The 25,818-nt window shown below is 37.7% G+C and overlaps 1 protein-coding gene and 1 long non-coding RNA gene across 11 annotated transcripts; one reads left to right on the top strand and one right to left on the bottom strand.

Moving 5' to 3' along the window:
* Window positions 1–6,367: 6,367 nt before the first annotated feature.
* On the bottom strand, window positions 6,368–22,884 carry LOC113682138 (uncharacterized). Of its 10 annotated transcripts, XR_016180525.1 has the most exons (5): window positions 19,853–20,818; window positions 19,692–19,775; window positions 18,707–19,581; window positions 18,194–18,289; window positions 6,368–17,915 (listed from the first exon to the last, which is right to left on the bottom strand). It is a non-coding gene; the product is annotated as an uncharacterized LOC113682138 (long non-coding RNA). The 10 variants fall into 10 exon arrangements; XR_016180526.1 differs by lacking the exons at window positions 18,707–19,581; window positions 19,692–19,775; window positions 19,853–20,818 and adding an exon at window positions 22,518–22,884 and having other exon boundaries at window positions 18,194–18,474; XR_016180527.1 differs by lacking the exons at window positions 18,707–19,581; window positions 19,692–19,775; window positions 19,853–20,818 and adding an exon at window positions 22,518–22,884.
* Window positions 22,885–22,915: 31 nt separating this feature from the next.
* Window positions 22,916–25,686, top strand: LOC113682152 (uncharacterized). Its single transcript, XM_027199308.2, has 2 exons — window positions 22,916–23,562; window positions 24,202–25,686. The coding sequence occupies exons 1-2, from the start codon at window positions 23,410–23,412 to the stop codon at window positions 24,790–24,792; spliced, it is 744 nt and encodes a 247-aa protein (XP_027055109.1). The 5' UTR covers window positions 22,916–23,409; the 3' UTR covers window positions 24,793–25,686.
* Window positions 25,687–25,818: the final 132 nt, after the last annotated feature.

Here is a 25,818-nt window from a genome sequence, read left to right as displayed (position 1 = left end):
CACAGGAAGGGAGTTTATAGCGAAATTTTGTTCAGCCAGAGAAGGTACCTTACGGCTCACACTTTTTAATCAATTTTAAAAATGATTGACTTGGTTACATCGTAGAAACATACTGTACAAGACTGGTCCTTTCTTCAAATGGATTCTTAAAATTACTTCATTAAGTATTATTTTTAGCGAGCTTTCTCTTAACCCTTCAACCCCTAACAGTGATCAGCTTCTAATTTCTCCTTACGATATCACCCCTGAATGAAACACTAGGGTCCCAGGAATCAAGAAAATGATCACGAACCTGGGAAGCTCTTGATTTTTAAACAAATTCTCCTTGTCAGCGATTCAGGAAATGAAAAGAGAATAGCTACGGAATCAGCGGCGAAAGTGCACGACGTTTCGATAATTCATGACTGTAATTTTTAAGGCCAAGGTAGAACCCGAATTAACGTCGTAATTTCCAAATGCATCTGTGAAAGCGCTAATTAGGTGAAATGACACCTTACACACACAAAGCAGTGGAGTAACACACTACGAACATTTTTTCAAGTGTACAAAGAAGAAAAACACTCCTATTAAACAATAACGACCCGCGCATGAATTTTGTAAAAGAAGATTTCGTATGGATTAAGGTGCAAGTCCCCACTTCTGGGGACTTGCACTCTTGTATTTTAATTAAGAGTGTGATGGTATTTTTTTTATTGTTTTTGTTTTGCTTTTTTTTTTAATCAAAGCCTTAAAGTAATGTAAGCTGGTGGTATCCGCCGCTTTCGCCCCCTATCGAGTTCGCCCCTTCGAGTTCGCCCCTACCTTATACCGTGTTCGCCCCCACACTTTTCGAGTTCGACCCCCACCAAGTCGAGTTCGCCCCCAGATTGAGTCATGTCTAAATTAGTTGCCATTGCAAACAAGTTAGAACCGAGTTTATCTACCGAACATTTCGTGTTCGTTAGGTAAATCGAGGTTGGTTTGCATCTTTTCCAGTCTGAATAATAAGTTAAGCAATGTTGTTTTGATTAAGTGTGGTTCTCTTTATCACAAGTTCAGTTTATACAGCTATTTCTGGTATTCCCAGATCCTACGCATAGTATTTAGTTGAATCCGTCAACCCAGTTCCCAAACAGGTTCACGCAATTGCCGAAATTCAAAATGGTCGTCGCTGACGTGACATTTGGCACATTCTGCTAGTGCCTTCGTCACAAATCAACTCATCTGGATATCACTCAATCAAGGGGCGAACTCGACTTGATGGGGTTGAACTCGAAAAGTGTGGGGGCGAACACGGCATAAGGTAGGGGCGAACTCGAAGGGGCGAACTCGATAGGGGGCGAACGCGGTGCAATTCAAGCTGGTAGAGAGAGTCGAGGCAGTTCAAGCGTACTGTCTAGCATTGCGTTTCTACTTTAAATTAACATAGCTTGCTGACTTTCTGTTGCTCTCCGATACCACACATGACTGCGTTTGTTGCGAGGAAAGAATAAGCAATCCCAAGGCAAAGCCATCCTTGGAATCGAACATTAAAATTCCCTTTGAAATTACACAATTGATACCTAATGGTAACTGACTCGCTGCTCAACCAGATCCGTGCGTGCTATAGTCAGATACCTTTTGCCCTTCATAACCGGAAAATCAATTTTCATTTGCATGAAAGTATTTCTCAATAGCATTTGCATAAAATCAGTTTAAATAAGACGCGACCCATTTTAAATTGTGCGATACTCATTAACGCAATTTTCATCGAAACGACGATTCCTTAAGACGTTTCAACGAAAACAACAAAGGATTCATATTTCTTGAATTCAAGTTCAATTGGGTGAATAAAATTTCAATTACAAGGGAACGCCCTTTTGTGAATTTTCACATCAAATTCCCTTTGGGCTCGAAGCGGAACGAAAACAAAACCTGTGCGTAAAATCTTCTCTTAGAATGGAGCGTAGGGTTGAACGATAGCGCAGAAATCGTGTCCCAAACGAGCAACGGGAGAGAATAGTGGTCAATAGTGAGAGCGTTCGAAGATCCCCATGTAGGTTCATGAACGATTTGAAGCACTGTGGCAAGGTTCCTCCGAGAAGAACGTGCGCAGGAGAGACCGCGTGACGGCCGCAATAATGTGAAGGTGGATGCTTACTTCGAGTGACATTAACCAGGAGCTTCGAAGAGGACTTCTGGCTAAGTTATTTGTAAACGATAGGACTGTTAGAGAAGGTCTTTACAGTATGCTGATATGTACTAAACCTGCAAAGCCTTTACAGTACCAGCTGACCAAAACAGGCCGGAAGTCATCCGAAGTCGAGCCGATAACGGAAACTGGTTCATGACGAACGGAATTCTTCAAAACTACGTATTGACCGATGAATGCAGATAAGGACACTTAGAAGCTATTGGCGCGCCAGAGTTGGTGAAAGACGGAGCTAACAGACAAGTCCTTGCTCAGTTTGGAAGAAATGTAACAAGAACTTCAGCCGTGTCTCCAACCGCTGGCTTGGTCCATTACACTACTGTAGTAGTGGAATGAATACACGAGCATTCAGTGACTTACCGCTCAAGCTCAACGTCAACTTAACCCGGACGAACCGTGGTGTTTATGGAGCTCCAGCACACCGAAATGCTGTTAACCCAGCAGCCAATACATAGCTTACGACGCTGCCTGCTTAAAGCCCTTTTCTCAACGTAGTGGAAAGTGCAATCAGTGCCCTCAAAGCGGCAATAAAGGCAGAAGTGTCAAGACCCGCAGTTCAGCAACAGCTGAACGATAGAGAGGAGGCAAAACGGTAGGCAGTAAAAAAATTATTTTAAGAATAGGGAGGAGATATATTAACTCTATAACAGTTAGAAAGAGTGCCCAATGGTTTAGATTTATGCAAACCTATATACTACGATGTCTTAGCAGTAAGCATCTCGAAGTATAAGCATAAAAGTAAATAGAATTTTCATTACCCTTACATCATGTATTAAACGATATTTTGTAGTATCTTTAACGATTGCTATTCCCATTGAAGTAAAACTACATCTGCCTTAATAAAACCAAGCGAAATGTCGTGTTTCAGGGTTTAGGTGTCTGATCAAAGCATGTTGCAACTGTAAAAGAATTGCAGAAATAGAGCTATTTATGCAGCCAGAACGGTGGTAATTGTTGCGACTAGAAATGGGGGGTGGGGGGTGGGGGGTGGGAAGGGGTAAAAGAGAGAGACAAATTTAGCAAATTGCTCGTGAATCACATTATGCTGACAGCAAAGCTCCATAAGATTGTGCAGTGTGCTAAGTTCGGTGGATTAATTGGTCTGCAATTAGTTGGCCTTCCAGTTGGCAAGAGGTCTAAATAAATCAACAGCGTGTGAACATCAAACGTATTTAGGAAATCGTAAGAAAAAAAAAACAGTTTAAATATTGGCGAATACAGAAAACCACCTCCTCATGTGACAAAAAGTTCTTTGAACTGTAATGAAAATGTTTTATCTCAACGTTGGATGTCTCTTACTCTTGAATATTCGGAAATTCTCGAACACCAACAGGCTCCTCACGAGCTCCCCTCGCGTGTTTGTGATCTTCGATTGCTAGTGGTTCTCCATGTCAACTCGAGAAGCCCACATAATCTACATCGCAATACACACTTGAAATGATGATTAATGCTCCGGTTGTTATTAAAAGCGGAGCTTTTCATTCTTTTGACTTGATTTCGTCCTTGAACATGCAGCTTGAATAAACATTGGCTTTTAATTCTTACAACCGATTCGTTGATCTCTGATTTCTAACCCTAAGACGATGTTAGTGGAACGATTGAATCGTTACATAAACACTTCCGAGGACTTGGACTCTCCTAAGAATTGCATTTCAATAAACTGTGTAATAGCTTCTTTTTTTTCCTCAATCAAAGCCGTAAGGTAATGTAAGCTAGCGGAGAGAGTCGAAGGCAGTTTATGCGCGCTTTTCAGCATTGCTTGTGGAATAGAGTATTTCTATTTTAAATGGATATAACACGCTGACCTTCTGTTGTTCTCCGATACTGCATATGACTGCGTTTGCCGCGAGAAAAGAAAAAGAGATCGCAAGGTAAAGCCATCCCTGGAATCGAACTTAAAAATTCCCTTCAAAATGACACAACTCGCGGCTCAACAAGATCCGTTCGTGCTTATGGTTTGCCGGCTAAATTTACGTTTAGTGTCTAGAGAATACAGTGAATGAAGAAATAAGAAATGTAAAATGATTTTTAAGCATTTTCAGCTTAAAGTTTCAGCAAAAAATTAGTCGAACCACTCACGTTGAATTTTTCGTACGTTTTAAAATAGCATTTTGATGTCGGGTTATTGATGCATGGATGTAGCGCTGGCTCTGATGCCTCAGATGTAGTTAGTATATAGCGTCACGAACGGCGAATAAAAGAAAGGCCAGCAAATTGAGGTTTCGTACTTTCAGGTAGCCGTTTTTTTTTCGGGAGCCCGTATTTTCTGACTTCTGCGGTGAATTTGGTGGCAGAGTGCTAAACTGAATAGACTTGGGCGAGTACGAGTGTTCTCTATTATTGGTAAACAGCCGCCTGAACTCGGTGAGTGAAGGGTTTGTAGGGAACTAATTTGGGAAAGAGCAAGAGAATAAAATATTTCATTCAGTGATAAACTAGAAAAATCCTGAACATTTCATGGGCTTCTTTACACAACACGTAGGATCAAGATCAACCAATATCCACAGGTTACTCAGAAAAACAACACAACAATAACACGCTCATTAAAAGGCTTAACGTCAGAAATTTTCCTATATTCCTAAAAAAAAATGTCTGACTCCTCAAAAAGAACACATCCAGACGAAATTGCATCATTTGCTACCGCGACAGAACACCATGCCGTCTCTCCACCACTCCTTGATGAAGAAAAGTACAAAACTCAAGACACTTTTGCCGCAGACAGCAGTGAATGCGGCAAAACTGGATTGTTCCAATCCTCCAAGCAAAAGTTTCGGGAGAGCAGATCAACTTTCAAAAGCCGAGTCGTCCCTTTTCAAAATGTAAAGTATCAGGACGGTGACAAAGGCATCGTCATAACACGCATCTTTGACCGAAATCGATTTAGCCACTCGACAAAACCTCTTGGAAGTTACGTAAGTATACCTCTTCCACCTGGTTGTATACCATCCGAAATAATGGTACCAGCAGGAGAAGTTGAAAGTCATGTTACGTTTAGGGTCACAAACACCACATAAACGAAGAAAGTATTCTCCGTGACAGTAAAACGGAGTTTGACTCAACTGCTGCTGTCAAAAAGAACTCAGGCTCTAAATGAATATCTACAGTACTTGTACTAAATGACTGTGACTATATGAAAATCATATATGTGAACTGCAGATAAAGAGGTGAATATGAAAGCGATCTTCGCAGTAATGAACACAACTTGAGCAGTTGTGAAAATAAGACCTGAAAAAAATTTAAGCCTGTACGGGATTTAAACCCGTGACCTTTGCGATACTGTGCTGTGCTTTAGCAACTGAGCTAACAAGCCAACTGGGAGCTGATCATTATGTTGGTTCCAAATAAACCTGTAAAGTGATGAAGAAATGACTGTGAATATATAAAAATCGTATTTGTGAACTGCGGCTTCATTACTGCGAAGATCGCTTTCATATTCAGTAGTAGTAATCTAAATATGCCTACATGAAGAGGCAAAACTAAGGAGCTGTCATATCCCCTATGCCACAAATCTCATGGCTTTTCCTTCCTTGATGCCAACATGGAGATTAATCAAAGCTACATGAGAAGCCCTACACATGCTGCGCTGGACAGCTACTAACCAGTGGAAGAAAATGACCTTAACTTCTCATTATATACGCCTGTTGAATGTCTGGTAAACCAGCTGACCTTATATATGTAGTTATAAAACCAAAAACGGTTCTCCCTAAAAACAGTTACTGTCAAAGTAGACAGTCACATTCTTGGAAACTTAAACTTGAAATGATTATTGTGACGTAAAATGAACTATACTTCGAGTTTCAAAAACTAAATTAGATACCAAAATGTATTTTTTTCTGTCTTAGGACAAAGAGACTGACTATGAAATTTGACTGCCAAAAGTCGTATCATGTAGCACCGTTTATAAATATAGAACGTGACCAATTTTCAAGCTTGTCTCGAGTCACAAATAAAAATAATTTGTGCAAAAGTTACATTCAGGAGACCACTTATGTTCTGCATACCAATGAAAGCAAAACACATTCCTAAAAATACAAAGGAGTTTTTAGACAATTCTCCTAATCATTAACATGGATAGTAAAACGGATTGGTTTGGAAACCGGCTAACGAGCCGAACATCCTAGTCAGAAATGCGTGATGTCATAGGCAATGCGAAGAAAGAACCATTCTATTGGGGTCTTCAAACAAGTCAATAACATATTTCAAAGATCAGAAATGAAATGTTTTAATATGTTGTTATTGTTGGAAATCTTGCAGAGGTCATTATGGCATATTTATAACTCCGCTAAAGGCGATTTGCCAAGATGGTGGAGTCTATATTAACAAAGAATGGCTCAGGCTCCTGTGGATTACAATGAAATTGTAGCATCCTCTTTTCCTGTAAAAAATGAAATACGACAGTAACTTAAAATTGGCTTAAGAAATACCTGAATTCTAACAAATGTCACATTAATCATACATGCAACAAAAGTGAAAAACCTTAGAAACTTCAAAGGACTGGTGCGTGATTGGTCAAACATGAGAAGATTATGCAAATGTAACATTGAAATTGTATCATCTTAATCTTTGCCATTGAATGTATCCGTTTAGGCCTGTAATAATATACATCATAGTGACGAGGTTTGTACTTTGAACTCCGAATAATTCCACAGGATTGTCTCATTCACCTGAACATTTCTTACAGCTTGAAATGTTGAAAAAGAAAACAGAAACCCACCTTTCAACTTTTGTTACATGCGAAGGTGAATGAGTCACACTATCAATTATTCCTGACAAACTCTAATATAATCACCAAACTCACTCAATAGAAAATAGAGATTCACTAGAGAGTCGACGCCCATAATAGTTAACAGATCAACACACGGCAGGGAATTCCACATCCAGCTGAAATAGTCTAAGTTTCAAAATATTTTGTTGTCGCCACTGTGCTCGGTAGATTCATCGAGTGCACTTGATTAATTTATTTTGTAAATTCCTTCTCATCCACATGCTGCGTAAGGCTCTCTCAATAAATGTTAACATTTTAAAGGTTGTTGTAGATTTGAAGGTAAAGGCAGTGGGGGCAGAACTTTCATTATTACTGTACTGCAACTGTGCTGTCGCTGAAGGTGTTAGTGTTAGTGAATCTCTCACAGTACATAAATGGTGTCCACCTCTAAAGAATACTATACCCTTACATGATCCACTATTAGTATCACTGCTCTTGATACTAAACCATATGATGTTAGTATACAGACTGTTGCTACAGTCGATTTTCCTTAATTTTTCCCACTTTCTGCTTTCTCCATTTATTCATCTGTTTTTACTACCATCCTGAGTGGTTCTTTAGAAATCTCCTTACTCTAAATATATCCAAATGTAATTTTGTTATCTTTGGAAGTCCTCAGAAACTGAATCGCAATAAGATATTTTGGTCAAAGTAGAGGGCACTTGTATTGAGAAAACACAATCATTCAAGTACCTAGGCGTGACATTCAACCAATCTATGTCATGGGCAGATCATATCGATGCTATTAGCACGAAGATTAATCAAAGGATAGGCCTAATCAGGAATGTATTGCCACTACAAACTAGAGTTACCTTGTACAACACCCTAATCCTCCCTCTTTTTGATTACGGAGATGTTATATGGGGGGACAAGAACAAGGACACCATAATGTCAGAATTACAGATCCTACAGAATAAAGCTGCTAAAGTTCTGCTGGGGCAACCACCCCGAAGCTCGTCAACCGAAGCACTGAGGAGTTTAAATCTCAAGTCACTCTCCGCAAGAAGGTTTTTTCATCGCTGCATTGCAATCCACAAGTGCCTGATTGGGGAAACTGATATTAACTTATCCTAAGCTAACGCTGTTCAACAACGGGAGACTTCTTGACGCTTGTCGTATAACGTGAGGCTCTGATTACTTGTAACAAATTTAGAATAGTGGACTTCTTTTTTAAAATTTTCCTAGAATAAGTAATGTGATAATTCTCTTCAGTACTCTTTCTTTCAATTTTGTCTCGTTCACGTCCGTATCTACTCATGATTTACTTTTATGAACAAACAAAGCATACAAACTAAAGAGGTCTATATACAATAAATATTGTGACGGGTAATCTCCAACTCTATCTTTCCTCACTTGGTGCATGCCAACAAGGGCTGTTCTTAAGACTTCGGCTAGTAAACACCCGGGCCAAATGATCTGTGCTCAGTAATACACTGAAGCTTGCTCCCTGCAATTTCAATGATAGTTCATATCACTTAGTTAGCAGTGTGAAATAAATCCGTCGCGGGCACTGCGCTTTTCTTTTGTAAAAAAATCAAAAATAAAACTTAAGAAACAAAGATGTTATTTCCTTCCAGATCGAGTCAATCACCCAGTACTTTCATTTCTTGACAGCACATACACTCGTTTTCTGCTGGCATCTCTTGACAGTTACCGCATGAGCACCACTCGAGATTTCCAAGAAGTGAGCGCGTAGATGTTTCTCCTTGAATCTCTTCCTGAATTTCTTCGTCAACAGAAATTTCTTCTTCTCCTGAAGGCGAGCTATGTTGCGGCTCAAACATGAATGGACCAATTACACCGTCTGGATGAAGATCCGAGTCTAGAATTGAGTCATTATCGCTCTCCTCGCCGCTGCTTTCTATGTTTTCATCCATCTTAGTCGAGACTACAATGTTTGACTTTTGTTACGTCATAGCTACGTCATAACAAAGATGGCGGATTTCAATTCCAAAATGTCAATTTTTAAATCGTGATTTCTGGCAACAACAAAAACACTTTCAGCTCAAATGAATAGTCAGTTGGGACAAAGCAAGCCGGGATCCTTTGATCTGAGCAAACTTATTCTAGACCGTACTTTTATTTCGTCTTCCAATTTTGTACACTTGTTTATATTGCTACAGGCGTTACTGTTATTAAGTCCACTTTTGTTACTGAACCCATTCATGTTACATTCGTCTCGTTGTTTTTCATTCATTATAAAAAGTTACACCGTACAGTGTTATTAAAAACAGCAAAGAAATGAAGTCTAGGGGCAATAAATAGTTAAAACTAATTACATGCCCTTGAATTCATTGAATTCTTCTCTAAGAAAAAAGGCAAATTTTAGTCGAAATTCAACAGGAAAGAGTGAAAAGTAAAATCAATGTACTAGATCATAAAATATCAAAATAGTCGACTTTCTAAAGTTTAGTGCTGAGACAAGACTGAAACAGGTCCCTTTAAACAAATTCAAGAGTTACCTTTTTCCTCCCAATATAGGAGAGCCATTTCTGTCAGAGCATCTATGAGTTGTTTGGAAAAATTCTTCTTATACTAATTCTGAAAGAAACTGGATTCAAGTTTTGAGGACATGGACCAGCCTAACTAGGTTACAGCACATTGAAGTCGTGCAATGTTCAGCTGGTGTGTAATCAATGAAGTCAGGCAGTTTAATGTGGCCACATTTTTAGTAATAGGGAGTAATATGGTCACGAAGATGTACATTGTTCATTATCCTAACAACTTTGTTTTATTAGTCTCACCAACTGTGATAATTGAGAGTCGTAATTATTAACCATAATATGCAACGAAGATGTACATTGTTCATTATCCTAACAACTTTGTTTCATTAGTCTTACCAACTGTGATGATTTAGAGTCGTAATTATTACCCATAATATGCAACGAAGATGTACATTGTTCATTATCCTAACAACTTTGTTTTATTAGTCTCACCAACTGTGATAATTTAGAGTCGTAATTATTACCCATAATATGCAACGAAGATGCACATTGTTCATTATCTTAACAACTTTGTTTCATTAGTCTCACCAACTGTGATAATTGAGAGTCGTAATTATTATCCAGAGTATAACCATGAGTGCATAGCTAACACTTATTTTCGATTGGGATGTTATTTAATAACAGATTCCAATCTTGATACTACACTCTTCACTGTTTGCTCACCATGAATTGTTACTTAATCTCTGCCTGTAGAGTTGTTTAATGTTCTTTAATTCCAACTAATGTTCTTTAATTCCAACTTTTATCAGTCAATCGTTTATTTTGATGATATCATCATGAGGGCTCCTAAATCCGTAATTGATGATACTCTTTTAAATAGGACTATGTCTTCTACTAATCAGCACTAATTTCACTTCTGCTATCTCGCTCGTTACGTTGGCGCACAAGATGATCAAGAGTATCTTTACCTTGTACCATTAATCCATGTTGTTCTATCCCTACGAGTTCTACTACTATAAAAGATTTATGACTACATTTCCTGCTGCCAGTTCTAAAGTATTCTATATTTCATATCACCTTTGACTTTTACAACACCTTGTATTGCTAGTGATACAAATTTACCAACCTCTTACGTTCAAAATTAAATCTAAGCTAGGTGGTTACCATCCCTTCTATTGTCACCATACCTTCTATACTTACTATATCTCCCTCTTTGACTAAAACTTCTACTAACACTTCCCTTTTTCTGTTGCTATATACTTGAAATTTGAATATACCAATATGTAGGAAAAAAAAGGAGCCGTCATATCCCTTATGCCACAACTCTCATGGCTTTTTCTTCCTTGATGCTCACATGAGGGTTAATCCAAGCCACATGACAAGTATTACACTTGCTACTCTGGACAGATATCAACCAGTGTGGGAACAGGACATTAACCCCTCGCTGTACACACCTGTTACGTATAAGGTAAACTAGTAGACCTTATGTTTATGTAGCTATAAAAATAACCTTCATATGTTTGGAACAAATAAAAGTACAATTTAATCCTCAAAAAAAGTAAATTTTAAAGCAAACAATCACATTCTTGGAAACTTGAGCTTGAAATGATAATTGTAACGTAAAATAAACTATACTTCACGTTCCAAAAACTACTCTCGAGACATTGGATATATCAGAAAACCGGGAGACACATAATTAGAATGTACCTTCGATACCTCTGTTTTCCCGAAACGTACCATTTTTCTGTCTTAGGACAAAGAGAGTGACTTTGAAATTTGACTGCCAAATGTTGTATCATGTGCAACCGTTTATAAATATAGAACATGGACCGATTTTCATATATATAAATAATTGGCGCGAAACTTACATTCAACAGACCGATTATGTTCTGCATAGCAATGAAATTGAAAATATTTCAAAAAGAAAATCTTGAGAACTCTAAAACCCCGAAACTACAGAAAGTCACAAACGAAACAATTTTTAAGGCAATTTGCCTTATAAGGCAAATTAGTGATAGTATATGGGATTGGATTGGAAATCAGCTAACGAGGCGAACATCCTGTCAGAAATGCGTGATGTCATAGGAAATGTCAAGAATGAACCATTCTGTTAGGGTCTTCAAACAAGTTAATAAAATATTTAAAAGACCAGAAATGGAATGTTTTAAACTATTTTCTTGTTGAAAAATCTTGTAGAGGTCGTTATGGCATATTGATAGATTCGCGAGAGGCAATTTACCAGCATAGTGGAGTTCATGTTCTCGAAGAATGACTGAGGCTCTTCTTGATCACTATTAAATTTCAGCATCCTCTGAAAAAGCTGAAAAGCGACAGTTACTTAAAAAATTGTTTCCACAAGAAATACCTGAATTCCAACAATTATCACAATAATATCACATGCAACATAAGTGAAAAACCTGACAAACCTGAAATGACTGGCACATGTTAGTCAAACTGAAGAGATTCTGAACATATAGCATTGAAATGGTATCATATTAATCTTTAACATTCCAGTGCTAACTGTGGCTGTCCAATTATACAGCTTCAGGCTAATTACAGAAATAAAACAGTTCGTGCAATATTCAAAACAATGGAAAAAAGTGTGTTGTTACGAGTACACATAAACATCACCAAGAAGAAACGCATAAGCACAGGGAAGAATATAGTTTGCAATTTCCTTGATACTCATGTGGCGTGCAGCTCTCTCACTGGAATTAAGTTGTTGTAGAAGATAGTGGAAGGTAATGGCAGTGGAAGGTGAATCTTTCATTATTACTGCAACTGTACAGTCGCTGAGTGTGTTATTGTCCGTGAATCTTTCACAGTACATAGGGGTTGTACACTTCTAATTGTATACTGTTACTCTATTAGAATTCACTGTTAGTATCACTCTCCTTGGTACTGCTAAACCATGTCATGTTAGTATACAGACATCTTCAATAGTTATGAAAAACAGTTATTGTTTTTTTGATTTTCCTAATATATTCACATTTACTACTTTTATCGATTATTTAACTGTTTTGAATACCATCCTTTTTTACTGCAATTGTCACTTTTACCAATCCTTCTACTGTTATCAGAGGTTTTAAGTGCATTTCACATTCGTTTTATATCGTCTCTCTTTGTTTTTCTTTTCTGCTCCTCTAGTTTCTAATCGTTTGAATGTGACACTGCCTTATTCTATCGCTACCCTTTATAGTTTAGATGTATTAAACTGCTTTGACACCTTCAGGTTTAGATGTACTGTTTACACTGGAACTATACTGCATTTTAAAGTTTTACCACAGCTCCTATTGTTGTCAACCCTTTAAATATTATTACATTTTCTCATGTTCCTTTACTATTAAACCCATCAATATACCTTTAAATATAATTGCAGTTCTTCTACTGTTGGTGCATTTTTTTTGTTGCTCACATTTTACTTTTTCTGTGCCGCTCCTTCTGGTTCCAAAACTACTTTCAACCGCCTTCTTATTAACAATATCTTCCTTTCTATGTTACTACTTCCTACTGAGCCAAACCGCTTAATATTAGCTAAATGCTCCACTGCTGACTATAGCTTGAACTGTTACTGCACCATCTATTCTTACCACATCTTTAACTGTGAACATATCTTTCACGTTCGCCACAAGGTGAAATGTTTCTACATTTTACCTTGTTACTGTACTGTTCTTAATAAATACATTCTATGATTTCCCCTCCTGTTTTCCATTTTTAGGGCCTCTTCTGTTCCTTAAAGTTTCAATTCATGCTACTTCCCTCTCTATTGAAGCTTAAGACTTAAATTTATTTCATCTTCCATTTCTGCTACACCTGTTAATATTGCTACACCAAGGTCACTGTTATTAAGACCTCTAATTCATGTTGCATTTATTTTGCTGTCTTTTATTCATCACAATAAGTCAACGTAAAGTGTAAATAAAAACAGCAAAGGAATGAAGTATAAGGGAAACCGACGATTAAAACTAATTACATGCTTTTGAATGAAATTACTGCTATTCTGAGAATAACGCAAAGGGAAAATGGGAAATCTTAATCGATATTCACCAGAAAAGAGTTAAAAGTGGAACAAATATGCTGGATAAGAAATTATCACAATAGTCGACCAGCCAGAGTTGAGTACTGAGAAAAATATCCCTGTTGCAGATCTCTTTAAATAAATTCAAGTTACCTTTTTTCTTCTTGATATAGGAAAGCCATTTCTGTTATAGCATCTATGAGTTTTTGGGGAAAAAAATCTTCCTTTACTAATTCTGACCTATGGACCAGCGTAATTAGGCTACAGCACTTTGTGATCGAGCGATATTCAGCAGATGTGTAGTTAATATAGTTAGGCAGTTTAATGGGGCCACGGCTTAAATAATAGGGAGTAATATGGTTATGAAGATGTACGTTGTTTATTATCCTGACTACTTTGTTTAATGGTCTCACCAACTGTGATGATTGAAAGTTGTAATTATTATCCATAATATATGCAACCATGAGTGCATAGCTAATACTTATTATAGGTTGGGATGTTATTTTACAACAGATTCCAATCTTGATACTATTCCTTTCTCTGTTAGCACACGTTCAATTGTTATTTAATCTCTTACTGCCTGTAAAATTGTGTAGAAATTCTTCAAATCCCACTCTTACCAGTTCATCTTTTATTGTCACAGTACAGCGTCTAAATATGTAATTGGTGATACACCTCCAAATTGGACTATGTCTTCTACTGAGCAACACTACATTCACTTCCGCTATCTCGTTCATTACATTGGCGCGTAAGATGAAGAGTATGTACACTTTGTACTGTTAATCCATGTTGTTCTATCCCTACAAGTCCCGCGACCATAGCACATCTATAACCACATTTCCTGCTACTAGTTCTTCAACTTCCACTTCCACTCATACTTTCCCTTCTACTGTTGCCATAAAATCTACTATAATACCTTAATACAACTGTCCACACACTTTTTGACAATACTTTCTCTTAAGGATTTTACACTTTCGGCTGTTATTACCATAACTGCCACTGTTAGTTTACCTTGTTCAGTCACTACACCTTCCTTATAGGTTACTTAATATTCTACACTGATTTACTCCATCTATCGCTTCTCACAAGTATTCAAGTATTTGTGCACGTTATGCTTTTTTTTCTATTTTTATTACGTCTACGCCTTTCTTCGGTATCACACTTTCTCCTCTCTCCAAACTTCTAGTACCCCTATCCCTTCTATTGTTATTTCTCCTTTAATTTTTGTGCATTTTTTGAGTTACAATGCCTCTTGGTGTTAAAATCATTACATCTTCCACTTTTACTACACCTTCCTCTGTTTTTGCAACTTTTATATTTCTCTTTCCATTCCCTATAACTTTTCCATTTTACACTCAGTTGATGAAAATACTTATAAATACAGCGCACCAATTAGATCCTACTCTTACTGACCATCTCCCTGTTACTTTAACATCTTCCAACTGTTAATAAATTTTTGGCACTTTAAACCACCTAATGTTATCACATCTTCCACATTTAGCACACCTTCCACCGTAAATTCACGACTTAGGGTAAATTCACTTGCTTCTTTCGATACTTTTCCAACTGTTTCTCCACTTCCTTCTTTTTTACGTCTTCAACTGTTCCTGTTTATTTCAATGATGATAAATCTCGCAGTTGTACTATTACCGCTCAAATTTTTACTACAAAGTCTACGTTGCCACACCTTCGACTAACACTAGTTTTCTTTTGTTGAGACCTTCCTCTACCGTTATTAAACCTTCCACTGTTACAAAATGTTGTTCTATAACAACTTCGTACAGCTGCGAACACGCGCTGACATCAACTACTAATTCACAGTTTCTGGTCCCTGCACTTTCCACCGCTAGCACACCTTCGACATCTATTATTACACCCTCATACATCTTGAAGAACGGATACTGTACTGTTACTACAACTTTGAGTCTGTTACTCAAACATCAATTCACTGTTACTACTTCTTTAAAGCGATCACTGTTATTACGTTTTGCACTTTTGCTATACCTTCCATTGCCATTACACCTTACCTTGTCACCACACCTTTAATTTATCACTATCGCTCCCCCCTCCACACTTGCTGAAGCTCTTATCGTCAATTGTCAATGATTCTACACTCTTTGCTGCTACTACATCTTAACTGTTATAAAAGACTTTGCACAGTTCCTTCAACTGTCACTATGCCTTTCAGCCTCTTTACATTGTAAGCTGGTACTAGACAATCGTCAAATATTTTAATGCAATGCTGCCCCTTCTACAACTGGTGTTCCATTAAAATTTACTAGATCTAGTGCTAGAACGCCACCAATTAGCACTTTAAGTAATGTTTTTTACTACTTCTCGTATTTTTCTTACCATAGTTCTCAGTTTGATAAGTACCGTTGTGTTGCTTAGATTAGGTAAAAAACAATTCAAGTAGAATTACTTAAGGAAATATGTAAGAAAATGTGAAGTGTTGTACCAATAACGCAACATTCTGAACATTTTTTACAGCAAGGCCGGCGGACAGAAAAGAATATATGGATGGCCCGAAAGGAGAAGGGATAGGAAAAAAAATCCCTGACGATTGGAGGTTCTTATCATGGTTTGTAAGGGAATTACATCCCTTCAAAAATGTCATGCTCCAAAATGTTGTTAGGGAGGGAGGTGAAAGGCAAACCGAAAAAAAAAACAACAACAACAAAAAAACAACACATAAAAACCAACAGAACAAAACTGGCGTAGAAACGAAACTAGAAAGTGTTCATGAATAATCTCACCTGGCTTCCCTATGTACGCCAATCCATTGTTATATAACCTCTGAGCTAGCACCCTGATCTAGGCAGGGAGACTGTTAAAGTAGTGACTGGGAGCGACTGAAAGGAGCACACGGTATTTATACTATACATTGATCAGCTTCAGTGAGTTTATGGCAACATTCTGTTTTCTCGTTCTTTTACTGTTGCAGTTTTAGTAATTAAAGCCCATCGTTTGTACGTGACTATTGAAGAATCGACAAGCTTCGCGTCAGTTCTAGAACATTCGTCACGGCACCACTGAGACTAAGTGTCACGCACGCGCGACACTTGGTATTGATTGTTAATTAAATGTCTTCACGTCTCATGTAAGGTGATCCCAATACATGTTTTTAGTTAAAGCAGATATTAGACTGAGTTGGCCTTGTAGCACATGACCCGAACCATCATCAAACAAAATTCAGTTCTGTCGATGTTGACTGATTAGCAATAGCGGACATGGCGAACAATTTATCCCTATCAGTCTAATTTAGGTTAACTTTTGACCAAAAAAGCTTTGCGTTCTGTAAAAGAATCGAAGAAAATTAAGGGACATGTTCGTAGCCTTCTAAATCTGGATCGACTTACTCTGCATTTATCTTCGACTTTTGTTGGATTCGCCGTTTTTTGATTGTTATCTTAAAAGGTATTACAGCAAAACCTAATTCCTTGATGGTTATAATGTTCTGGGCTTGTCTGAGCAATAATGACTGAGTACTTGCCGAACCATGCGACACCCAACCGGTGAATACGGAATGTTGCCTTGGGGTAATTCATGCACTGAGGGCCTTATTTGGCCACGAAGAATAATGCCTAGAGGACATTACATATTCGCTTTAAAATAGTTTTATCGCAGAGGTTCTTCGTTTTCTTTCTTTTCAATATTCTTGCAAATGAGCCACTTGGCTGATTAGCAGTAGACACACTTTCGTTTAGGCAAAACAACTGCGCTTGTTTCCCATCATATGATGAGTACCTCCTTAATTCACATGACACGAAACGAAAAATTCGCACCTCGCTATAAAGATTGAGAGTGTCGTAAAGTGGTCTGGCATACGAGTGAACACTTCCATCATTGACCTTAGGTGAACTCAAATTTCAGTTAAAAATAAAACCATTCGAGAAATGCTTACACGAATCTTTACAGAACTGTCAAATTAACTTTATATTGACCTGTCTTTGCTTATATTCATGTCTTCCATTGTTATACCTTTGAAAACTTGAGATGTCACAGCTGATATGACTTACTTAGAGAGCGAAAGGTTACGCACGTCTCAGTTGTCGTATTATGTTTCTGAATGTGCGTTGTTGGCGCCACTAAGATAACTTTGGATATATTTCTTTGTTTCAGTCAAAGCCTACAACACAATGGGTGCTTTTTTGTCTGATCTACAAAAGGAGGAGAAAGGGAAGCTATTTTCACAAAGGCACTTTAAAGACAATCCTGAGCTTATAATCGATCTGTCAATTAGAGAACAATGTGGTATCCGCAATACTCACGCACGCTAAAAATGTTACTGTGAATGATCTCTTGTAAGTTTATGATGCAATTTAGTTTAAAGTAACGTAAGACATTGTACTCTTGCCAAGCAATCATTATCATTTCGCAAATTTCTTGCTTAGTTAAACGTCGAACATAATTCATCCAGCGACATGTGCAGACAATTCTGTAGTCCCCCTCTTCCATGTGTTGCGGAACCCATCAAGAGAATTTGGAATATGCTTGCAATCAGGACATCAAATACAACTTTCAAAAAAAAAGAGAAGTATCTATTATTTTGAAAATTAAAATTTCTCCTTAGCCCCATGCACTCAGAGTGTATTTAATAAGCTTCTCAGAAAGCTGTATCTTGATATGCTAATTATGACAAGACAATTAACGGGTGAGTCCACAAGGTTAGAAGTTCAATTGGTTTGTAGTAGTTTTACCGAAACTAAAAAACCATGCACATCTTTCTGAAAGAGTACGTCACCACCGTGGTAGAGAGCTCTAGATTTGATTACGAAAAGCAAAGGAGCTTTTACCTTTTGAGAGACACTTGATGATCATCAGGGGTAGCCAAATGTGATCGGGCTGGTATAATAGATAAATTTCCACAAACCCCACTCTGCACTATCACTCTGAGACGAATAAGGAAAAGAAACAAACTATGTTTGTTCTCAAGTGGATCAAAAATTTCCTTCAGAGCACAAGTCGTAATTCTTAGATTGGGTCCTGGTCCATTTTCATTTTTTTTCCTTTTTGCACTCTGTTAACATTCAGTGTGGAAAGTTGGTAACTCCTGAGTAGCGAGTAAGCTGACATGCTTTTACATAAAAATGAGAATGAAAGATCACATGGTCATGTTAGCAAGAATGAGCATCTGCAAGTATTAAATATTTATAAATGTTGAGCACGATAAAATGGGTGCACCGGCTGCAGTTTCTTGGCTATAAAATTAATTCTAATTCTCTAACAGCCGCTGCAGACTTTTCTCCCTTTTACTTACTATAAGCGGTTTAACCAGGTTAAATTCTCTACTGAATATCGCCACCTACCCACTGAGTGACCAATAACACAGGCTACCTGTCAACTACTGGATACCAGCTTTAATTGACAAGAGAAATCGCCTACTTTAATGAGCAAAGACTCCAAAATGGAGAATATAGTGAATATAGTGAATACTTCATCAAACTAATCAAAACGGTGTTTTGCTTATGATCATTATTGTTGAACTGAATATTGAACGACATGTCAGAGCCTGAGCCTTAATTATTTGATAACTAATACAAGGTTATTTTGGTTTGATCCAATGTTTCACATCATCTGAAGGGAATTTTAAAACAAAACTCTAGTAAATTGCGCAACATAGAATTGTAATAACTACACATTGGCAACATATTCAACAACAGCTACAGTTTTATCAAAATTGATACTTAACAAAGATGTAGCAATACTTTCAAAATCTTAAAAAACATTATCTCAAGTTGTAAGCGTTATGATTGGTTGAGATCCAGCAATTTTACAGCCTAAATCATCCATGCTCTGTTTCCAAACAAAACTATCAGTATGCACGTTTTGTCTGAACATGTCATAATAACGATTTCAAAAGCTGTTGAAACGAAACATTCATTAACATTCATTTGCCTGAGAATATTGAGCAAAGTCAACCAAATCAAGATGATCAATATGACAGAATAAATTATGGCAATTTTACAATCTGCTCCATGAAATTAAAAGATTTGAGACTCATATCACGTATTTTCACAAATTGTTTACTTACGAATCAGAGACAAAAATTTAGAAATTTCTACACTGAATGGCGAGGAACCATTGGTTTGAAAGAAAACAAGCAGACTTATAACCATCGCTTGTGTGGTTGCAGAGCTATTTCAGTGGCTTCATTGAATGTGTTGACCATCAAAACCTCTACCTAGAAATTTCAAAGATAAAAATATTCACCGAACTATCCAGCTAAAGCTCAAAAGCTCTGAAGTGACGATAAATTTGTAAGTAACGTGTTCTTAAATTTAACTACAAAACCTCAACGCAACAGGCAAGAGAAACGATTAGTTCGTTTCAGTAGTGGAATGCATGCTACTGCCCCGAAGGAACGGATTCGCACGCCTTATACAAAAGAACCAAAGAAACGTTTAAGCCAAATTCTCAAAACGAAAAAAAATACAGGAAAGCTAATCCCATACCTTGCAAGGGAAATCAAAGGGAGAGCTACAATTTTCTACAATCGACAAAACCCTTCGAAATCGTTGTATTTAGATAAACAATAACTTGATGACTGTTGTTGATTCTAGCGTGTCTTATCAATGACTGATGTTTCGAAACTGTTTCAGGATAAATTTGATGACCTCCAAAGTTAGGTTGTGCCTCTTTTATGAAAATTTACCCGTTTGCCGAGCTCCTACACGCAGTTTGTTATTGCGGGACACATCAATAACGACTTTGATGTCTCTTTCAAAAGCACCATTTTCTTGTAGACTGTTTTGGTAGCCATGTCAACATGCTGATTCCTTTTCTTTCATAAAACACCTCTTAAAAAGTGAAAATTTCATTCTCTCGTTTAGTATCGTAAACTGAATGCTCTTCATGTACTCCTCGTAAATGTTTCCATTCCCAAAGAATGCAGTTAAAAGCTCGGTTAAAAAAAGTTGTAAAAGGCATAGTTGACATATAATCAGAGCTTCACAGCAACACAAAATACGATACTGAACCCAGAATCAAAGTTTTCAAATATGTAATCGCTCTCAATAATACTCAGTGGATCCAAATCAGCTGCTTATTGCTTCAAGATTAAATAATCGTAGTCTCGCCCACAAAAGTGGTCAATTTTAGTTAGTTCTCCTAGTGTGCGAGAGCAAAATACAAATAAAATACGAACACAGTATAATGTGACGTGTTATTTGACATATATACATAGACATGGTGCAATGGACATAATATTTCTATGGTGCCTATATCAAAACATATTGCACAAATATCACATATTGGTAGGCGGCTAAGGAGGTGGGTTGCAAGGAATTATTTCGCTAGTTTGTACTCTGAAGCGTAAAGACAATCTTAATTTAGCCGTTAGAAGTTGAAAATACCTTGACAGCCTTTCAATCTTACACCCTCACCTGAAGCAGCCCGTACGTTGGCTAATCTTTCAAAGAGAAAATATTTAGGCAAACCTGCTAAGTTTAGTATAAACAAAGCACAGATCGACCATCTTTTGTTTACTTCAGCAAAACCCTTGGTCAGGATTTACTAAAAAAAAAACGTCCATTTAAAAGGAACCTCTAAAGAACAAAATTAACATGGCTTGATGCTGTTGAAACCCGATTGGAATTCTGTCAACATCGTGGATACTGGTCAATAACCAGTGTCAAATGTAATTCAAGTTTTCCAATTCTCTCCTGGAGTGTAAGCAACATTTTTTAAGTCTTGAGAAAAGTATTATATCTGCACATTGCACACGCGATTGAATTTGTTCACAAAACAAAGGATTAACGAATAAACGATTTAGACACTCAATTCTTGTAGAAAAGTACCGTAATAGATGGAAAGCAAAGATGGGAAGGCTTCTTAAATACTAGGGTTCTCAAAGGGCACGAAATTACTTGCTCTTAAGAGACGAACTCAGGGTGCTGTATAACTTCCATCTCTGACAACATTCACTGTGATTTTATTTTACTTTTGTTCTGGGCCTATTTGATCAAATAGTGGTATGTTTTCATTGAGTGTTATGTGAGATGCTTCAACAAACGTTTATTCCATTTGGGCAAAAGAAAAATAATTCAGTCCACAAAACAATAGGTCAAAATAGAGAGTAAGATCAGTGCGATTAAAATATTAGCGACTACTCAATATGTTTGTTAGAAATCCACCAAAACGGGTTCAAGTTAGACGATCGACAATTAACTTGCTTGCCTTATTTTGTTACAGTTTGCCAAATTTCTACATAAAGCGGAAAAAGGAGAAAAAAACTAACATGATGTCACTTTTAAACACAGCTTTTACAACGAGCTTGATTTATAGACACGGTAATTAAAGCTCGGCTAAACTGACACAGCGAGTCACGAAATGTATTCAAACAGAATTATTCTGTCTCGTTGAGGCTTAGAACCATAAATGTATACGTTTCGCAATACACATAGAGTTTCAGATGATTTGAGGAAGTTCTAATATCCACAAAGCATTTTAAGCAATATAACACAGTACAAAGCAGTTTCTGAGGCCACCATGCAGAATTCTCTGTTATAAGTATTCTCGATTCAAGCGAAACTTTTGTTTTGTTTTTATTATTTTTTTTTAATTTCACCTGCACAACTTTGACTTTTATTGGAGAATGGAAGCTTTATAATGAAATCTTAAACTGGTGGGTGGTATCCAATCGGCAAAATTTAGAAGCATAGTCTTTGTTGCGTCACGGCTGCCGTCAGCTCATTAATATTTAACGCTCAACGGAGCCTCTTAAAGCCTAAAGTAACATCAACGCTAATTTTATCCACTACTTTCAATGTGTGGGTTCGGCGTTCGATTTCAAAACAACATCTCAACAATCTATAAATTACGTGGGCCGACGGACTCTTCAGAGAACACTCTGATTCGGTCCGCTAACTTTCTTGAAGCCAATAAAAAATTAAAAGGCAAAATCGGAAGTTGAAGTCACGCTATCCAAACTGCTACGTGAAAGATTTGAACGAAACCACTCGACTAGAACAGTGACCCTCCAGGTTACTACGATGATCATTGCATAAGAAACCTGTATTTTGGTTATGAATTTTGACGTAAACCGATACGGAATATTACTTATCATGTCCCTGTAAAAATGTGATCTTTCCTGTCACATTATGCGTATTGTGTACTTACGTTTTGCTTCACTTAACAAAACTTTCACGAGCCTTCAAGGCAACATTTCGATTTTCAAATTTCCCTGTGCGGATAAAAGTTCAATGCGTTCTGTTTTTTGCAACTATGTAAATAGAACATCGAAAACACCGATAAACCTTGCAACATATATATAGCACAAAAATAGAACAATTTCTTTTATTTATGCTGTTCTCTAATAAAGGCTTCACGCAGCCGATCAGCATGTTCGTGTCCCTGTTTCGCAATAACCTTTTCTCCGAGATCAACCGAGCATTTCGCGAAAGATCGTTATTGTAATCGGAGTCCGAAGATAGAACGTCGCACTATTTTCGGAACCAATCGGAGGCTGCGAAGGTGTTTCGAAGTTTACACAACCTTCTGGAGCATTCGGCGTTACAAAACGACTGCTGAAGCGAGTCGTTAATAATTCGAGAGTCTTCTTTTATATCAAACGATTAACTTCCTACTCAAAATGAAACCCCATTATATTCTTGACACAGAATTGATAACTGTTTCCAACTTAAAGTAACTTCAAGGCATATGCGGGCTGAGAACCATCCTCATTTGAGTTACGATACGCATCGCTGATAAGTTGATCGTGATCTGTGCAGCGTGACTGCTCTCAACTGTAGCCTGGGGGAAAGTTTATTTTAGAATTGAATAACGGAGCATCCGACTTTGCATAAGAAAACTCGGAGCAGATTAGCGCAGAATCGGCACCTGACTCTTAAGCCGTACGGATCCACGCAAACACACGTCTAAATCTTAAATACTTACACGCGATCAGGAAGAAAGGACATCATTCATTTTCACTGCGAAACAGTCTGTGGAGTTTGCTAAACTTATATCATTTTATAGTTGGAACTGCTGTTATACAGAGAAGAGAGTCTTAATGCGTATCCCTATGGCTTATGCGAATTTCGACGATTTGGTGCGAGTGACGGAGAGTATCACCTACCCGAACTCCTACCAAGGCGAGGGAAATCCGTTGACGGCGGGGATCTATTCGTTGCTCATTCCAAACACAGAGGATGAACTACAACAGGTCAGTTGCGATCTTTCAGAAGCGATTTATATGGTATTGTTAGATGCGCTGATTGAATAACGAGCCAGTGTCGCTCTTTATTCAATATACGCTTGTTGTAAATGAATTATAATTCAAGAAAGAGCTTTCACGCCGGAACAGAACTCGTCCGACACTGTTCACTCTGTTCATTATTTCCTCGTTTTAGTCATGCTTGTAAATGACTCCAAAATTGCCAAAGGAAGTATATCCGGTAAATAAAATCCTGTAGTTTCAGAGTCCATTCTGGACTGATCGAAAGTGTAACAACACGGATTTTTTTGTAGCCATTAATCTTAACTGCATGATGATTCGAAATTTCCCCAAGCTGGTAAAGATTTACGAGAGCCCGTGGGCCGTGCACGCGAATTCGGCAATTAGAGGAGCAATTGTCACAGCCTACAGGGGTCCCAGTGTACGCTTAAACTGAGCTCTATGTTTATTATACTAATGTGCCGAATTTCTGCCCCTTCCTAGACAGAGGATGGCGGTATTCCGGTAACCTTGTTCTTGAATTCGATGTTATGTAAGAGTCTATACTTAATTAATCGTCTATCGAAGTTCAACTGATCAAGCATGGCAGCTGTATAATCATTTTTAAACGGCTTTTCTTTCCGTCAGACACTTAAAGAAATGGATAGTTACCTGTGTTCCACCTCTCAAGACACACCTTCAGAATTGCAGCCACATGTAAACCTCCATCAACCAAAGTTCGAAGAGGGGATGAAGAGAGACTGTCGCTTTCCAGAGTCAACGGCCAACGTGTGTAATGGCCTACAAACAGTACAAGCGCCTTCTTGCGATCTGAAGCTAGAGTGGCCGCAAGCTACTCTTCAAAACCCAGCAACTACGACGACTGCATCATGTGCGGAGTCCAACGTCTTTAGTTTCGATACACACCAATCCTTTCCCACATGCTCTGAGAGCGAACTGGAATTAAGCCATGCCTTTCACTGCGATTTTCCCGGTTGTAAAAAACGTTACACAAAGAGCTCGCATCTTGGAACACACAAGAGAATTCATACCGGCGAGAAGCCCTTCCTGTGCCCGTGGGAGGATTGTGGGTGGTGTTTCCGCAGATCGGACGAACTAAAGCGCCACTACCGAAGACACACTGGCGAAAAACCTTACGTATGTCCCTTGTGTGGCAGGTCCTTTAGTCGTTCAGATCATCGGTCTTCTCACATAAAGAAAATACACCCACTAATGTAGGAGTTTTTTAAATCGACTCAACGGACCTCAGATGACAAACGTCAACATTTGACTTAAATTTTTATTTGTTTGAATGTTCAATAGACAATTTATACTCTATGTTTAGTCGACCTCATGGCCGCGACGTTGTCCTACTGTCTGCTCCATAAAGAAGCCTTATTTAACGAACTAAGAATTATGTGGTGAATAATTGTACATATAGAGCACACTATTGGCATAAACAGGGGAATTCAATGAGCCAATAGTCACCGAAATCACTATTTTAATGGAAAGTCTTTAAACAGTCAATTTCACTCCTCAGTCAAGTATCAAGACGATACAGTCGGAAAACGTAAACCTTGTAGTTATATTATGTATATTTCGTAGCGACGAGTCCTTCTCAGTCTTAAAAGTCACGTTGTCAGTATTTTTCGTCTTGTTGGAGGACCCATGATCGCTTTTCTAACTCATTTTGACTCAAAAATTTCAGAAAGCCAAACTACGCACATCTTTGTGGTGGAGGGTTAAGAGAGAAGAACAGGGCTGGTTCCTGCTGGGAAGATGCTTTGTAGTATGACATGAAATAAACATGGTTATATTCAAGATTTAACATATACTGAAATGCATCCATTCTTCGTCGTTAAGGGACAGTTGTCCAACTACTAAGAGATAAATACTGCTTCGGACTGTTTCATACATTCTACATCGAAGGAAAAAACTGAAGAAAAGCTTTAAGAGGACAGAATGTTTCATTCACACTTTTACATGAACGATCAGTACAAGTATTTAAGAGGTATCGATTGTGAAACGTGATTGAAGCTGACGGCGATCTCTAAGAAACATGTAAAAAAGCCCTTGAAGACTCAACAAATACGATGATTTTGATACGATGTGTATTAAACAAATTTAAATCTCCCCATAGTTTTCTTGCTTAATAGACCTTCATAGTTCCTTCATCTTCTTTGGCGGGATATGAACAATCTGGGATAACTATCGCGAAGAAGTACAATTGTTACAAAAGAAAAATTCTGATAAATCACTCAGACT

This window comes from Pocillopora damicornis, chromosome 10, assembly GCF_964200805.1.
Source record: "Pocillopora damicornis chromosome 10, jaPocDami1.2, whole genome shotgun sequence".
Taxonomy (NCBI): Eukaryota; Metazoa; Cnidaria; class Anthozoa; order Scleractinia; family Pocilloporidae; genus Pocillopora; species Pocillopora damicornis.
Note: the sequence above shows the minus strand (reverse complement) of the source record. Positions and strands in the feature narration are given on the sequence as shown.